The 18,166-nt window shown below is 44.1% G+C and overlaps 1 protein-coding gene across 9 annotated transcripts in view; it reads left to right on the forward strand.

The window, feature by feature from the left end:
• The window catches only part of RASAL2 (RAS protein activator like 2), a 281,186-nt gene that overhangs the window by 192,528 nt on the left and 70,492 nt on the right, over positions 1–18,166 (forward strand). For 8 of the 9 annotated variants that reach the window (XM_044300543.1, XM_044300544.1, XM_044300545.1 and 5 more), the window contains one exon: positions 9,535–9,641. In XM_044300543.1, the coding sequence (XP_044156478.1) occupies positions 9,535–9,641 (107 nt within the window). Of the gene's footprint in view, positions 1–8,494; positions 8,817–9,534; positions 9,642–18,166 lie in introns of those variants that run through there. The other variant, XM_044300547.1, reaches the window with a different exon arrangement.

An 18,166-nucleotide genomic window follows, 5' to 3' on the forward strand; every position in this document is an offset into this window, starting at 1 on the left:
GTTGCTATAGGTAATTTTTCAGTACATGCTCTTCACAAAAGTATTCAGATCCAGGAGCTGGTTTGGAAAAATCTAGACTACTTTTCATCAGACAGCTCTTTTTAGTGGGTTCTGATGGACTTGTTATATTTTGACGATCTGCGCTCATCAGGGGCAGAAAACCACCCTTGTAAAAGTGCCCTTAGAGGGGAGTTCAGGAGTTCACATCACTGTTATTTTTCTGTTCTTGCACATTTGGTATCCGTTTGAGCCATTTCTGTCAGAGATCTGTTATTTCAGCAGGGAAAAAAAAAGTACTGAATGAAGGACTTTTTTTCTGTCTAAAATAACGGATCTCAGACGGAAATGGCTCAAACGGATGCCAAATGTGCATAACTGATGCACAGGATCTGGTTTTTTATTTTATTTTTCTGTTCTTCTGACTGATCAAAAGAACTGAAAAATAACGGTGATATGGACTCCCACGTACCTGAGCTGTGCAGTATTGTTCCAGAACAGGCCCCAACATGTCCTTAGTGGTCCAGGGATCTTCATTCCAGTTCAGGCTTAGGAGTGCACTGATTAGAAGAGCTCAGGTAAACATGCTTCTGTGATGGTGGGGTTTTTTTTTGGGGGGGGGGGTGTTTTTTGTCTTTTTTGTTTTAAATCTCCTAGGGTATGGGACTTTGGTTGTAATATTTGGTATTTTCAAGTATACGTATGTTCGGCTGTTCGTTGTCACTTCCTAATTCCATTTGGGGGCGCAGTATCTGGCCAACAGGACTTCCGTTTTTTTTAGTTGGTTCTCCAGCAGTAATAAAATTAGCCAGCTGATTTTATATTGATTTTATATATTTTTTTGCATAAAGTAGACACAACTAAAAACTTTGCTCAGTACAGGAATGTAGAGTGTCGTCCGCTCTCTTATAGCGTGCAGCCATTTGCATGCCCGAGAGACGGAAATATCATTTCCTGCTTCTCCTCGGGATATATGTTTTTTTCCTCTATATCCTGTAATGACAAATAATTATATCTATTAAACTGTTCTGTGATGTTATCATTGAATATTTATTAGATCCCTCCAGAAATTAGACATCTAAAATAGACTCCTGGGACTCCAGATTCTCATTTGTGGAGATGATAGAAATATGTTATTAATAAGTGTGCAGAAAAATACAAAAATGGATGCGCTCTGACAGTAATGAGTGCGCAGTTAGATGTCCGCGGAGAGGTTCTCCGAATTGGCGGTAAGGGGAATAGCTAATGTCTAATTCTCCAAACTTACCTATGTTCTATATGTTAAAAAAAAAACCTTATCTATAGCGTTTTCTTCGTCAGGCTCATATTCCTGAGTCGCTTGTAATCTATGGAGTTTATATGATGCTCATATAAAATATACAGCATGTGCCGTTCTTCTCCATATTGTCAGTGTAAAACACCTATTGAAGTCTATGGAATGTGTTAAAGGTAATGTGTCATCAGAAAATGACCTAGGGTTTAACGAGCATCTGTTTTGGTCCCATGTTCATATGTGCCCGCATTGCTGAAAAATGTGAAGTTTTAAAAAAATGCAAATGTAACTCTAGGAGCAACGGGGGCGTTGCCGTTACACCTAGAGGCTCCACTGTCTCTACAGCTGCTGCACCCTCTCTACTTTGATTGACTTTAGGAGAAGTTACACCCAGGCGTGATGACGTTTACACTGCCTGGTCCTGTCAGTCAAAGTGCCGAGGGTTGTGGCGGTTGTAAAGAGAGCAGAGTCTCTCGGAGTAATGGCAACGCCCCCGTTGCTCCAAGAGGCTCATTTGCATATATTAAAACATCGTTTTTCTCAGCAATGCGGGCACATATGAACATGGGACCAACACAGATGTCTTCAGCTGCCAAGTGGTCATGTAACAGGTACAAATTTGCTGACAGAGGCCCTTTAAATGCAAAACATATTTTGAAAGAATTTTTGGTGACTTTTTTTTTTTAATTTTCCATGTCAATATCTAAACAAAAAAAAAATCCTACATTTTTAATTTTTTTTTGCACTGGCCACTAAACCTAATAAGACACCACTCCCTAGTCTGTACAGATCATTTTTCTGCAGTTATCTCATTCATTATTACAGGCAGGATTACAATGAGAGATATCACCTCTGTATAGATAACACAGGATCCACCATTCACAATAGGTGATATGAGAGCTTATCTACTCCCTCCTGACCTATACATAGGTCACAGAGCAGACCTACACAACTGTCCCGTAAAAGTCAATTCTCATAGAAGAATTTGAATGGAGTAGTGTCAAGCTTGCGCACTGCCACTCCGTTCAAAGCCAACACCGCTGATGGAAGCAGCCCAGCGGTGTACTCGGCTGTATCTGTCAGTTGCACAAACGGTGAAGGGAGTGGCAGCAGGCTTGCTTCACGGCCTTTTGGTTAAGAGTAACAAGGGACACTCCTCATCATGCTTGATGGGGCCCCTAGCTATCCTACATTTATCACCTGTCCTGTGGATATCCATAGTACAGACCATTGTTATGGATGTCATCTCTCAATTTGCAACAGTATTTTAGGGGTTATTGCATGATGTAGCAAAGCTTGAGTCACCAATGCAAAATCGGTGCTACTGTAGCATACAGTCTACTGGATTCTACATGGTCCACAGGTCACATCCTCCTGCCTGAGATGTAAGGACATGGTGCATAGAAGGGATTCCTTGACTGGCCATGCACATTGTCAGCCTGAGGTTCTTCCACCAGTCTCCATGCAGTTGTCCCATCTCTGTAGAGGTAGATCCCTCCTCTTACAGTAAATGAGCAAACAGAAAAAACTATGGGAAGTATAGTCCCTGAGCACTAATCAAACCTGGCCACAGAAGGAACCGGTGACGTCTCGAGTTTATCAGAATTTATCCTGCTTTTATTTTATGTCCATCACCCTGCGCATACTCAAGGAGCTGTGTTGAGGTCAGAACATGGCAAACTATGGTACATGTTCTGAGAGGAACCTTCAGGATCTCCTGAGGATGTATGATTCTATAGACAGAGCCTAGGACCTTCCAGTAGACATTTCATTGATACTTGTCTGGCTCATGTTACTTTAGAGGTAAATGTGCTGGTAGACCACACACTATAGTAGACAGTGCTGGTGTCCTATTTGGGGGCAAAGTGGCAATTGGATCTCCTTAGACATCAAGACCTAGGTGCAAACCAGAACCTCTGTACCTCCTATAGTTACACCCCTGATTCCGCCCTAGGAACTCATAGCCAAATGTGCATTTCATAGCTGTAAGTCATTCAACATAAAGATAATCTAAAGCATTTTCTTAACATGCCATGATTACGTTCTGTAGTACATCAGCAAGCCATGAAATATACTCTGGTCTTGCATTGATTTGCCAATCTTCTGGAGAGCATAAATATTGTAACACAACATATCGAATGACCTTACAGCTTGTCAATATACATATGCAGATCGGTACTACTATATCTCCAAGAAGGGCCACCAAGACTCCATTCCTCTATGCTCCTTGGTAACAAAAAAAAAAGTTTACAAAAATAGCAGATTTTAAGGTCTTAGAGTGAAATCCTGCTTCTGCAGTTCTCCCAGACCTTCTATTGTTGTACGCTGAGGCTTCTCCTTTCTACCTGATGTCATCTGTCTTCATATAACTTGCTCGTGCTTTCTAAGGTTACTTACCGTTGAGCCGACCTTATAAAAAGCTCTAAAAAAACAATTTGCCAAAGTAGATCTGACTTCGGTGGCCTTCAGGTACAACGCATTTATCTCCTTAACTTCAGTAACATTTTGATGTTGGAAATGTCACATAACTGAGGAAAAAATATCCAATTATCTCCTCTTGCCTCTCTGTTCTATTATTCTGGAGACAGTGAAGAAGATGATGGAAGCATCTCGTATGATGGGTGGTTCTTCCAACCTGTAAATGATGCTATTACTGTCCTTGGATCCTCACTTGATGCTGAAGAGCTCTCTGTAGGCAATGGTGGTTGTATACTCTGTGGTAGGAAGCTTTGCACCACATCAATTAAAAGACCACGAAGCCTACAGAGCAAGTTGCTTTCTATATATAGTGATCCTAATAGCGTTCAAGTGTGTATGCAAATATGTCAAAGGGGGCATCTGAGATCAGAAAAACGCTCCTGCTTTAGTTGTCCAGTAACAGCATATATTCAAGGAGCTGCGAGGTCACAGCATGGCATAGTAGAGCACATGTTCGAAGAGGAGCCTTCAGGATCATGAGCTGTGTCTTGGCATTGCTGCACCCCCCTTCAGATGAATCGCAATATCAGGCATAGCCCATGATATTGGTGTAAAAATCTTTTCCTTGGGTTGATCAAGATTAATCTCTATTCAATCCCTCATTTGTGCATTTTTTATACTGTCCAGTGGGATATGCAAGGTTTTGCGGAGGTAGGAGACCTCTATATCAATCAACAGACCTTGCGACTAAACAACTAGATATTTACTCTATGACCCATTTCATGTACTACAAAACTGTTTGGAAATGGGTATCTCCAAGTGAAAAAGGACAACTGTTGGGTGTGGCTGGCAAGCCGGTTCTTTTGTCTCTGGGAGATACCCATTTACATACCTTTTCCCATGTTGCATTGACAAGAAATATCCATACACTGCTGGTCTACTTAAAGGGAACCTGTCATGTGGATATTTGATTATAATCTAACTAATTATATACAATCATAAACTACTAAAAAGTACCTTAGATGTATTCACTTACGGGTGTGACAGATGGTTACCTCATAATATACACACAAAGATGCCGCATGCTACATGCTAATGAGCTGATTTGAGTCCAGTGTGATGTCAGTGAGTCCAGTGAGCTATAGCCACTCCCCTGCCCACCTGCTGCTGATTCATATGGAAAATAACTGTCAATCAGCAGCAGGTAGGCAGGGAGAGTCAGGAGCTCATGAATATTCATGACTCATCATTATCAGCTGGAGCTTTTCAATACAAGATGTTGGCAGATTGACTGGGTCAATTAAAGTAAGTGACCCAGCATTTTGCTAAGAGAATCAGTCACTTATTTATGTTGCCCTTAGTTAGGACACCATAAAACTGGTGACAGGTTCCCTTTAAGGAGAACCGGTACTTCCCCTAAACAAAATAGTCATGTCCAGTGAGTCTTAAAATCTAATTTTGCCCAGTCACAAAGACACTAGAACCATTTTTAGAAAGTCTTTGCCAACTTATATCTAATGTGCATGACCAGCAGTTTTTTTTTAATGAGATGCTCCAACCACAGAGATGTCATTGAAATAGCATGTATGCTGTCACCCGAGTTGAACATGCATGGTCATACAGATGAGGGTCAAAAAATGTCACTTTCTGAAGGCAGCTGGCCATAAACATCTGATACTTTTTTTTCTGGTTTATTGTATTGTTCTACTTGGTTAAGTATAAAGATTTTGGCATAGGCATCACCATGGCCTGGCTGGTGAGGCTGTAGTAAAAAAAAAATAGGTTTCAGTGCTCCAGAGAAAGCAGGCCTGGGGGGGGGGGGGGGAATCGTCCAACCTGCTCCTGGTTTAGTAAGCGTATAGAGAAACCTTAACATAAACCGCGAACAGGGAGAAAAAGAGGCATAAAGGCTGAAAAAATAAGTTTATTGCAATATAAATATATATAAATAAATTATAATAAAAAATGGGACAAAAACATCAAGTTATGGAATAATCTGTACCAATGCTGCACTAAGTGGAGAGCCCTCCACATAAACACACTCCCACAAAAGATGAGAATACATGTAGATAACTCAGGGGTTAACAGACCCGTAACATTCCATGCAGTGAAAATCCTACCCAGTAGACCCAGCACTGCAGTGGGGTTGTGTTAGACCCCCACTTAAAAATCCCTTTGCTCCCCAGTCACTATACGACAAACGGAGGGGCAGGAGGAAACCCCAGTAATTATTATAAAAAAAACGTATAAATCAGGGAAATAACCAACCTGTAGACATGTTTAAAGGAGCATGAAGCAAAGGGTCCAAGACACACCTCCACGCACATTTCGCATAAGTTTTGTCAGTGGGAAGTAAGATCATTGCATAGAGTACTGGCAGAAGGGAGACACCCCTTGCTTTTGAGAGAAATGCATCTAGCTATGCAGCTGAAACGAGGAATAATATGGCTGAAAGAAACTTTAGGGAAGCTCAAACATAACAGTTCCTTCACAGTTATGATTGTATTTTATATTTTGTTTATTATTATTTTTTTTTAACTCAGGTACTTTATTTTTTTGTGGCAGATGTGTTTTCCAGTTTCAGACAAATGTACAGTCATAATTGTTGCTCTTGAAAGGTTCTAGTTCTCCTTGTGGTCCAGATATTGTAAGAAAATCTTCCTAAGAAAAGTATATAAATTTAAAGAGGTTGTCTGGGCTTTTTCTATTGATGACCTATCCTCAGGATAGGTCATCAATATCAGAACAGCAGGGTCTGACACCCGGCACCCCCTGCACCCCCTGCCGATCAGCTGTATGAGGAGATGGTGCGCACATGCAGTCTCCCTCCTCTTTTCCTGTCCTCTACTGCTGTCCCATAGACTTACAGCTTCGATGGGAGACGACACATGCACACTGCGCGTGCCATCTCCTCATACAGCTGATCAGCAGGGGTGTCGGACCCCCGCCAGTCTGATATTGATGACCTATCCTGAGGTCATCAATGGAAAAAGCCCGGACAACGCCTTTAACTCTCATCCAGAAGGCAGCAAACTATCTCTCTAGCGCCAGCTGTAGGTAGATACCCTGTAAGGCAGTGTCATAACTAGGATGATCTGTCGAAATGCTGTGGATTTCGCTCATTGGGGAACGTCCCCTCTCAGTAAGGCCAATCCGGATTTCCCACCAAATCGTGCGGATTTCGGTGCGAGAACACCACGTTTTTCTGCAGATTTCACCTTGTGCATTGTGCAAACAGTGAAAGCTGCAACAGATATTCACAAATGTAAATGGACTTGCTGTGGATGTAGAATCTGTGCAAATTTCACCATGTACAATGTCCGCAGCTACTGTAAATGATGCGGATCCTGTGCACACAATTCTGCTGCGGAGGATCGGCATATGGCCGTACCCTTAGTTTGTCTTGAAGATTCGCTGCAGATTCTTGCGCATCACCTCCGTCTTATTTCTTGTTTATGAATTCTTGTCATAGTTCTGTAATCCAGTCCTGCCTGTTATCACTGTAACCGCTCCAACCTGCCCAGCGTTAGTAACTTTGGATCATTGTAACATTCAGTCTAATTTTGCATGTTCTTCCCAGCCCCTTTTTGTTCCTTTTTTGCTTGATATTGTGTGCAAAGTGAACCTTTCCTCCTGCCCCTTGGCATGCTGCCTAGACAATGCCTCTATACCCCCTCTTTTTTGTCTTTGTCGGTTGCTGGTGATTCCTCCCCTGGACTAAGTGCAGAGGATAAGAAATGAAATAGAAGCTATTGAGCAGAGGAGGGCTGCATTGATTTTGCAGCAGGTGATAATGCAAGAGTAGCGTGCAGCAAGCTGGGGATGGACGAGAGGGGGGGGGGGGGGAGACGTCTAATTTTGGAAGAGCTGCGATGGTATAGATTTCTGTCCTAGCTCCTAGGAACCGCAGCCTCTGCTCAACATAGCAACGACTTTCTGGTAGATCTGCATGGAAGACGATTCCGAATGCATTACTTGAGCAAGTGCAAAGGACATAAAAAAGCAGCAGCCAGAAACCTTGAGCCTGCCAGTGAGATGCAAGGAGGAAGAGTCCAAGTGGCAGGCTGGTAATATCGGAGACAGGGACTGCATTTTCACTTTAACAAACATCCCTTTCTCCGGCTGCTGAGTGAGCTGTAATTTTGCAGAGGAGGCAATTATCGTGGAATATTAAAGGGGGGGGACGGACAGGACTATTGTGGTTTTATCCAGGACGCCACGAGATTGTGTTGCTCAAAAACGACTTTGTGTTCTTTCTCTTTTGCAAGAGGCTTAGAAATGTCCGAGTGCCCTGTTGTCTTGGTTATCAAATAGAGTCTTTCTTTTTCTCCTTCTTCTGTCTTTCGGAGTCCTGGTGCAGAAGGAACAGTAGTTTTCGGTTGCTTTTCCCTTTTATGTATATTCTTTACGTACTGTTTATGTTGTGTCATTAGACCCATAAGTTTGATGTTCTGTGCCTTTTATATTTTATTTTATTTTTTGCCACCGATACATTGAGCTTTCCATGTTGCTTTAAGCTATTGATTCCTTAGACAGGGACAAGTCTCCGTTGCATCTCTCGTTATATTTACCCCCTCGGAGCGTGTCATTGCCTAGATAACTGCTAATTTGTCCTTTTGGGGGGGAGCTGCTCTGCACTGGCACAGACTGGCGGCACTTTTCAGTAAGTGCTTTCTTGTTTGCACAGACTGGGGAGCCCTGATGACACTTTCTCCCACTAAATGCCGGAGAGCTTGAGCATCTGTAAATAGCTTGATATCTAATGAGGATGTGCAGATCAGGCAATTGATTGAATAGCTGCAGTCGTGTGTGTATCTCCTGGCTCTCCGCACACTGGCAGGGGAGGGGGAGCAGAAGGATCAGATCCTTCTTCTTTCGGAATTGGAAGTAGCACGGATCCCTTGGGCCAAAAGCCCGGGACTGTTCGCCTCTGCTGCATCAGTTTCCCCCGGAAGAGTGGACTATGCCAGGCTGCACGGGCTCAGCGATTCCTCCCGACGTTCCCGAGGACCGGTGGAGAGCTGCGTAAGATCTAAATCCGGTCCCATGTGTGGGATTCTTTGTTGCCTCTCGGAAGTTGGATACAGCCCAACCTTTGACGTAGAAATGGGTAGCACTTGCGATAAAGGTACTCCTAAAGAAATGTGGGGCGATTTTTTTTTTTTTTCTTTCCTTGTTGCCTTTTGGTTTTCTTTGAGCATGTGTAAAGCGCCGAGGCTGCTCTTTAACCCTTTGACGGCCAGTGACATGTAAGTTTAGCACGTTTGGAAATCTGCTGCTTCATTGTTCACCCTCCTATTGCATTAGTCATGTTTGTCTTCATCTTTTGGTTTGTCTTGTGCATTGTACTGTATCGAACGTCTTTGTATGTGTGTTACTAATGGGTTCTGTCTATGTTGAAGACCTTCTGCTTCTTTCTAGTTGTGTAGCGTCATGAATGCGTTCTTTCCTTTACCCCGCATTTCCCCCCTCCCCCCTCCGATTTTTTTTTTTTTACAAGTCGTGGGCAAGTTTCGCTGAACTGTTTATCTTGTAAGGACTCCTAGTCTCCCCGGTGGAATGCACCTGTTCACCGCCCCGGGATATAGTCTCATCCTCTTCCCCGAGATGCGTGCTTTTCTGCGTCTGCGGAGTTCTTTTTATTTACTCTGCTCGTAGGAATCAAACCATGAAATGTAAAGACCAGTTATGTTTTTTCAACCTTGGACGATGAAACAAAAAAAAAAAAAAAGATGCTTGTCATTATCATTCGCAAAGTTGTCATTCTTGTTCTGGGTGCAGAATGGGTTTTTATTGACAGCCTCTCCTTTTTCTCATGTCGTTCTTCTTGTTCTTTCCCTCCGCAGAGGTGCCAGCCGAGAGGTCACCGCGAAGGAGAAGCATCTCTGGGACCAGTGCATCTGACAAGGCCAACTCCATGGACCCTGCAAACACCTCCCCTTTTAAAGTCCCCGTAAGTCGCTTGCAGTGATTTGTGTTGGCCGGGGCTTTCCTGAGTGTGCTGCATACAGAGCTCTGCAGCCTCTGCCGTATTCATATTTCCATGGGAAGATAGTGCTGCATTAATCTAAATTCCACTCATTAATTTTTCACTTTTTTTTTTTTTTTCCTGTGCGTCCGCCACTTATTCATATGTAGCCTATTCTGAAAATTTTCCGTAGAAGCCACAACAAAAACGTATGGGTTTTATGCAAAATTGAGGCAAAAAAAGTCATATGAGGGAGGGGATTTTTCCCGCGCATCCGTAGCCTGTTCTGACATGTGCATGCACCTATACGTGTACACCCCAGGGGTGTTAGTGTTTGACGTAGAGTTACCCACATGTCTGAAGCATTCTCTTGCTTTTCACATCTGGGTTTCCCACGTGACTGACAGGTGCCGGGTGACAACCAGTAACGGGTTCAGTGACAGCGCCAGTAGAGGTTGTCAGTCGGCTTTCCATCGACCCTGAATCTGCATTGCAACACTGCATAACAATTCAGATTTATGTGGCACCGAAGTCAGCGATGAGCAGTATTCTGCAGGAAGCGGAAGGGTTAAGGATTTGCATGGTTCAGTAGCTGTATGGTAGGAGCAGGATGTCAGCTTCTCTGCGGGTAATAACCATCAGTGCCCAATCTGATTAAGAATCACTACAGCCGTATGATTGTACATTAGGTTCGGTTAGAATGCCCCTTGGTAGCGGTAATACTGATGCGGCAAGGACCTACTTTTGTCTAGCAGAGAGCGTAATTGGATGTGAGGGAATGCCGCCTGCCGCTGGCTCCTCTAGTCCCCGGTAAAGTGTAACAAAAGCCAACTCAGTCAGCAAAAAGTGAAGGTCAGGAAAAACCTGCTGAGATGTTCCAGCTGCCCGGTGCTCCTGCCTTCCGCAGTCACAGATCTCATCCTCTCCGTGCCCCCGCGCCACTAGGCGGGACGTTCACAATATGGCTGCATGCTTGGAAACAGCACCGAGACCTGTAGAATGACAACTATCAAAACACAACCTCTTTATGGATAGTACATGATCTCCAAACTCTTCCGACAGTCTTAGGCTACTTTCACGCTTGCGGCAGAGTGATCCGGCAAGCAGTTCCGTTGCAATCTGCATGCAAACGGACAGCATTTGTAGACTGATCCGGATGCATCCGTCTCACAAATGCATTGCAAGAACGGATTCGCCTCTGTTTGTCATACGGACAAACGGATCAGTTTCTATTTTTATTTATTTTTTCTCATTTTTACCGGTCTGTGCATGCGCAGACTGGAAGGACGGATCCGTCATTGCGGTATTTTTAATGCACTTCAATGTAAATTAATGCCGGATCCGGCATTCCGGCAACTGATCCGGAATATTGGACAGAGATAATACCGCAGCTTGCAAAAACGCTGTTCAGAATGCATGGGGATAAAACTGATCAGTTCTTGGCTGGTATTGAGCCCCTATGACGGAACTCAAGAAAAACGCTAGTGTGAAAGTACCCTTATAATATTAATTATATGGATCCAAATATTCTGCGGAAGCCAATTTGCATTTTTGCTCGGGCTGTCTTCTGTCTGGGCGCCCCTGGTCGGAGGCACGTATCAGTATGCTCCATCAGCCCTTGCAGTGGTTGTGGGTGACGCAGGCAGAACCGCTTGGCAAACAGAGCCCCTAAGCCCGTAAGGAATGCATGTTTGGAGCGGGAGTTTCCCGTCAGGGCACCCCCACACGCTGCGGAATACGTGCGGTTTTTCAGCTCGGGTTCCTGTGCAGAAAAACTGCAGAGTATTACAGCACCAGCAAAGTGTACACTAATCTCATGTACGCTTTACGGATATTTTCTGTGCGGATATTGACCTGCCACGCGGTTATCCAAATTCAATAGCATGTCAGTTATGTTTGCGATTTTAGCTGTCGATTTCACCCTTTTCAATGGAAGAGAGAAATCTGCAGCACACCGCATCAAGTCCACACCAAAAACCTGTTGTACATTGCAGATTTTAGTGCACTGAAATAAGTGCGGATCATATGTGCGTTCACCCGCACCCGTGTACAGGTAGACTTGGGGCGCCTTCACCGAATGCAGAGAAATTGCCATTTTTTGCTTAGAAGCCACAACAAAAAGGTACAATTTTATGCAAAATTGAGGCAAAGAAAAGTCATTAATGGCGGGGATTTATCAGACGGGGAATATCTGAGGTCCGTCTGGTGGCTTGAGCCTTCGTTGCTGTAATTTGCAGCAATTTGATCAAACGCTGCACATTGATAAAACTGCTGCATCTTTAAAAATCCCACTTTTAGAGATATTACTCCGGTTTCTTTTTTTTACCAAAACCCCCTAGTGTAGTGAGACGGTGGAATTTTTTGTAACTTAAAAAAAGTGGAATTTAATAAATCTGGCGTGCCCCTCGCTTGCCTTTTTAAAAGTGGTCAGAGTGGCGTAAAATCACTAAAAGTTGCAAATTGTTTTGCAAAAATGACACATGCTAAACTTTGACTTTTTTACAGCAAAAAAAAAGGTCACATATTTCCCTCAGGTAAAGGGGTTGTCCGGGCTGCCAATATTTTTGACCTATCGTCAAACAAAATCAGATTGGTGGGGGTCCGACCCCTGGAACCCCCCCACATATTAGCTGTTCGGGCAGCAGTGGCACCGAAAAACTGTACAGTGTAAGAAGTGAAAGCAGAAGGCGCCATACACTGTGTGGTTTCTGGCACCGACATACCGTAGTACAGCGCAGCTCCTATTTATTTGAATGGGAGCTGAGCTGCAGTACCTCAGCATGGCCACTACACAATGTATGGAGCTGTGCTCCATACATAGTATAGTTTCCCGCGCCGCAGCTGCCCAAAACATCCGACTGGTGGGGGTGCTGAGTGTAGGACCCCCACAGATCTGATATTGATGGCCTTTCTTGAGGATAGCTCATCAATATCTGTAGCCCCGAGAGCCCCATTAAGTTTATGGTCATCACAATCTCTAGTTGATTGATAACCCGTACAAGTCTGTCAATCATGTCTGCCATTCTCGTAAACCTATATTGCAGACTGTCGCGACTGCCGCCAAGTGCACATAAATATGGTTATGCTGGATGAATCATTAGATATGAATGTATATGGGTCAAGTATCATCCTCCTATACCGCTGCTCACGTAGTCAGCGGGGGGTGTAGGCGGTCAGAACAGATCAGCCTTTGCACCAGGCCCCTAGATCATCACGGTATGCAATGTTCCATGTCAGATGTGATCTACAAGAGTATACACGCCAACGATTGCCTTGTTTGAGCATCACCCCCAGAATCTTCCCTTCTGTCAGTGTATCGTGTAGCTGCACCGCTCCAAGGGCCAGACGAAATCCTGCCAGGGGATACGGTTTGTTAAATCTGCGCTAGTTGGGCCTGACATATGCTTATATTACCGCTTTAATTGCATCCCAGGGACCCCACAGCCGGTTTGAATGACAAGTTGTTGCTGCAGAATGAAGGCTCTCTGGGTTTTGTCACATCATTGTGCCTGACCGGCGCGTTTCAAATATTTTAGGCTATTTCTTGTGACGTTTGATCGGTATAAGTTAGACTATCGTATTCTTCAAGGAGTCCTATTTGGAAATTTCCATAGGAGTGCTTAGAGAATGCAAATTCAATACCACTGCTTTATTAGTTAAAGTGAGAAGACGCCGGACCATCAAGGCCAAGTGGACTGACCACAGAGGGTGCACTGGACAACCGGTTGGTATTCAATATGGAGTTTATTGTATGACTGGTCTAGGTCATACAGTAAACTCCATATTGAATACCAACCGTTTGTCCAGTGCGCCCTCTGTTGTCCGTCCACTTGGCCTTGATGGTCCGGCGTCTTCTCACTTCTACTGTTTACCCGATTAGCGGTGTGGCTCCCGCCTCAGTCGATCGGACAAGTTCAGGCTGCACCAACCGTTTACTACTTCCAAGTCAACCTTATTGTGGTTGCACCCAATTCGGTGCAAACCATTTTTGACCAATTTTGCCCCCTTTGTTCACTTGATATACTATCCTATGAGCGCCTCTCTCTCCTTATTGCCACTGTTTGTTGTTATTAGTTAAAGGGGTTTTCTTGGCTCCGATCTATCTGACCAGTGGAGGCCTGGCACCCCACATCTCCACCAATCAGCTGTTCTGGCGCTGGAGCTATTACTTTGGAGCAGGAAGCACAGCTCCATTCGAAGTGACCTCAGCAGCTCAGCTGCATTAACCCTGTGCGTCCACTACACTTTGAATGGCGCTGTGCTTCCTGCACCATTCAAGAGCTAGGTTGTGGGGAGCAGCTGATCAGTGAGGGCTCGAGGTGTTGGACCCTCCACAGATCATCAATATCAAGACCCTGGAAAACCCCCTTAACCTCACGTTTGCCATGATAGAACTATTATCAAAAAATAATCACATCCTAACTGAGGAACAAACAGAACACGTATCTGGAGACCTCCTTTCCATCTTTTCAGCTGCAGATCCACCAGTTCCCTGGCTTCTCCTCTGTCATCTAAGATGGCCTCTTCGCAGATTACACATTAGTAGTCCAAGACAGTCCCTGCTTGACCAGACCTGCTCTCTGATTGGCCAGCACTGCTTACATGAGCACTGCGGGCCAATCCGGGGGCAGCAGGAAGTGTTTTGAACTACCAAATGAGCAGTATGCATGAGGTGGTCGTGCTACCATCTTGGAGAAGAGGAACCCAGAAATTGGCACTAAAAGAGGTCACTATGCAGAAGTTCTTTGTGTTCCCCAGTTAATGTGATTTATATATATATCTTTTTTTCTTGAACCGGAGGGTCACTTTAAGGCTTTTTATTCATTTTGATCAGGGCCCTTTTTAATTATCTAATGTGCAAAGAGGTATCGCCCAAGAAAGAGAACCATCTTGCCATCTATTGAAAGTGGCTGCCTATGAGATCCGACTTCTAACAAGCCTTCTTATCTTGGCTACGTTCCCTTGTCAAATCCCAAGACTTGTTGGAAAGTCAGATCTTGATTCATAGGAGGCCACTTCCAATAGATGGCGCTGGCGAGATCGTTCCCTTTTCTCAAGAGATACCTCTTTGCATATTTGTTTCCCATAGTGCATTACGAATGAGTCCCCATACCATGGAGTACTCCTAGTAAGTCTCCATACAGGACTGGTCTCTTGAAGGAGATTCAGCACCCTGCCTAAGCCACTTATCTAATGAAAAGCCATGTTCACCCATTAAAGGGGTTGGCCCCTCTCATACATTGGGAGCATATAGTTAGGATATGCCCAATATCTAATAGGCGTGGGTGCCCTCGACTCAGGCTCTTGGCAAACACCTGGCATGGCAGGTCAGGTGGAAGCAAGAGCAAGACGGCTCTTTTTCAGCTCCCCCTTGGAGGAGTCTTTTGGCCCAGAAAGTTGGGGATTAATTTATGGGGGGGTCCTTCTCTTAGGGATAGGGTCTGTGATAGACCGCATCCCATGTACCTTTTTTGTGTGGCACACTGCACTTTTTTAGTTGGACAAGGTGAAGAAAGTCACATTCTCAGGCTTTCAATACAAAAATTGGGGGCATATCGCTGGGATATGCCACCTTTGTCTGATGGGTGTGGGTCCCACCTCTGGCACCTGCACCTATCTCTAGAACGAAGCCCACAAACTTCAAAAGAGCAGACCGCAGAATAGATGCATGACTACGCTCCATTCATTTCTATAGGAGTGTCAAAAGTAGCCGCGCAGTACGCTCACCTATTTTCTTCAGTGTCATAGAAATCAATGGGAAACGCACAGCGCAAGCGCGGCCACTGCTCCATTCACTTCTATGACGCTGATGGAAATAGCCGAGACACTGCTCAGGTATTTTCAGCAGTCCCATAGAAATGAACGGAGGGCAGTTACCCATGAGCTGTTCTACTTCTCTTTGCGGGCTCCGTTCTAGATATAGGGACCTGCACCTATTGGATGTTGGTGGCATATCCTAGCGATAGAACCCCAATGTTCCCCCAGCCCCTTTAAATTTGTAATATTGTTAAAAGCCCCCTTGGTCAGTTGATGATGGAGCCCTGTTCTGAGCATGACATCACGTCCATAAAAGCGATGATGGAGCCACTGGCGCACCTTCCCCTGCTGCATTTTAGGCATTGCTTTTTCTTGGCAGGAGGGACTTTATCTCATGGTCGCTTGGTCTCACATTACTAAATTATAGCTTGTGATTCCCAACTCTGCATTATTCTGATGAGATTATCCCGCCCCAGTGCTTTCATGCATTATAATGCACCTTCCTTCAGATGCTTTCCCGCCATCTTGAATCAATATTCCTTTAATATAATAAGCTGCTGTTTGGAGGATCTTCTGTGCTGGGATATCCCGATTTTTGTGCTAATGCCATAGCAAATTGGCTTTACCATCAGTCTTGGGAGGCTGCATCTTCCAGTAAATATAATATTTCTGGACCTTTTAGGATAAGAACTATTGGCGCCGGCTTGCTTTCTTTTAATATAAGCTTTTGATTCCAGTACATGTTGAGAGTTGTAGTGTCACGACATTCGGACCGGTCACCATGAAACTGCAGTTCGATCCGAAGACGGCAAGTTATAGAGCAGGAGGAGCTGAGCAGATTGATATATAGTTTTATGAGAAACCTTTTAGTATAACTTGTATTTTATTCAGCTAAAGTTAAGGAGTCATGTGGGCGGATCTTACTGATTAGCACCGCCCACATGACTCCTTTACTCAGAATAAGCAGAGATTTAGATGAATAAGAAACAAGTTATAATGAAAGTTTTCCCATAAAACTATATAACTTGTATTTTATTCTAAATCTCTGCTCAGTCTGAGCGAAGGAGTCACGTGGGAGGTCCTAATCAGTAATATCCGCCCACATGACTCCTTTACGCAGAATAAGCAGAGATTTAGTATAAGTTGTCTATTATTCATCTAAAAGTTTTCCCATGAAACTATATATCAGTCTGCTCAGCTCCTCCTGCTCTATAACATGGCGTATTTGGATTGAACTTCAGTTTTGTGTCAGCATTAAAGGGTTTGTTCAAGACCGTGAAAAAAAAAATATATATTTTAATTTTTTTTCAAAACTGCTTACAAAGTTGGAAAAATAACACACGGCGTAATACTCACCTATCCCCTGCCGATTCCAGCTGGTCTCTGTACCTAGTGACGTCATGTTGACTCAACATGGCCGCATTAGTGACCCTGGAGATGTCGACACGTTACCGCTACAGTCAATGACAACATGTCAGCATTCCACATCATTGCTGGGTCCTGGTCAACCAAGGAGGCTGGCAGGGACCAGAGAACCTTCAGAATCGGGGCGGCATGGGTTTGGTAAGGCTAGCATTGCTTTTGCTCCATTCCTTTCTACCATTGTAAACTGTGTGTAAAAATACAGTCCTGATTAAAAGTTTAAGACCACTTGAAAAATGGCAAAAAATCATATTTTACATTGTTGGATCTTAACAAGGTTCCAAGTAGAGCTTCAACATGCAACAAGAAGAAATGGGAGTGAGACAAAACATTTTTTGAGCATTCAATTAATTGAAAATAACGATAAAACTGAAACGGGCTGTTTTTCAGCTGATCCAAATTTTAGGACCACATGCCTTTAAAAGGCCAAATCTGTGCAAAGATCTGGATTCATTGTCATTTTCTGTCAGGTAGTCACACGTTGTGATGGCAAAGGCCAAAAAACTCTCCCTTTTTGAACGTGGTCGGGTTGTTGAACTGCATAAGCAGGGTCTCTCACAGCGCGCCATTGCTGCTGAGGTGGGACGCAGTAAGACAGTCATTTGGAATTTCTTAAATGATCCTGAGGCTTATGGAACAAAAAAGTCATGTGGAAGACCCAAGAAAAAAAAACGTCTTCAAAGGTGGAAGAAAGTTTTATTCTCTGATGAGATTTTTTTTTACCTTGATGGTCCTGATGGTTTCCAACATTACTGGCATGACAAGCAGATCCCACCTGAGATGTTTTCTACGCGCCACAGTAGAGGGGGCGCCATAATGGTCTGGGGTGCTTTTTCCTTCAGTGGAACAATGGAGCTTCAGGAAGTGCAGGGGCGTCAAACGGCCGCTGGCTATGTCCAGATGTTGCAGAGAGCAATCCTCATGACTGAGGGCCCTCGTCTGTGTGGTAACAACTGGGGTTTTCAACAGGACAACGCTACAGTACACAATGCACGCAGGACAAGGGACTTCTTCCAGGAGAATAACATCACTCTTTTCGCCCATCCTGCGTGTTCCCCTGATCTAAATCCAATTGAGAACCTTTGGGGATGGATGGCAAGGGAAGTTTACAAAAATGGACAACAGTTCCAGACAGTAGATGGCCTTCGTGCAGCCGTCTTCACCACTTGGAGAAATGTTCCCACTCACCTCATGGAAACGCTTGCATCAAGCATGCCGAAACAAATTTTTGAAGTGATAAACAATAACGGCGGAGCTACTCATTACTGAGTTCATGTTTGGAAGTTGGATTTCTGTTTTGGGGGGGGTTTAGTTTTTTTTTTTTTTTTTGA

The sequence above is a fragment of the Bufo gargarizans genome, chromosome 7 (assembly GCF_014858855.1).
Source record: "Bufo gargarizans isolate SCDJY-AF-19 chromosome 7, ASM1485885v1, whole genome shotgun sequence".
NCBI lineage: Eukaryota > Metazoa > Chordata > Amphibia > Anura > Bufonidae > Bufo > Bufo gargarizans.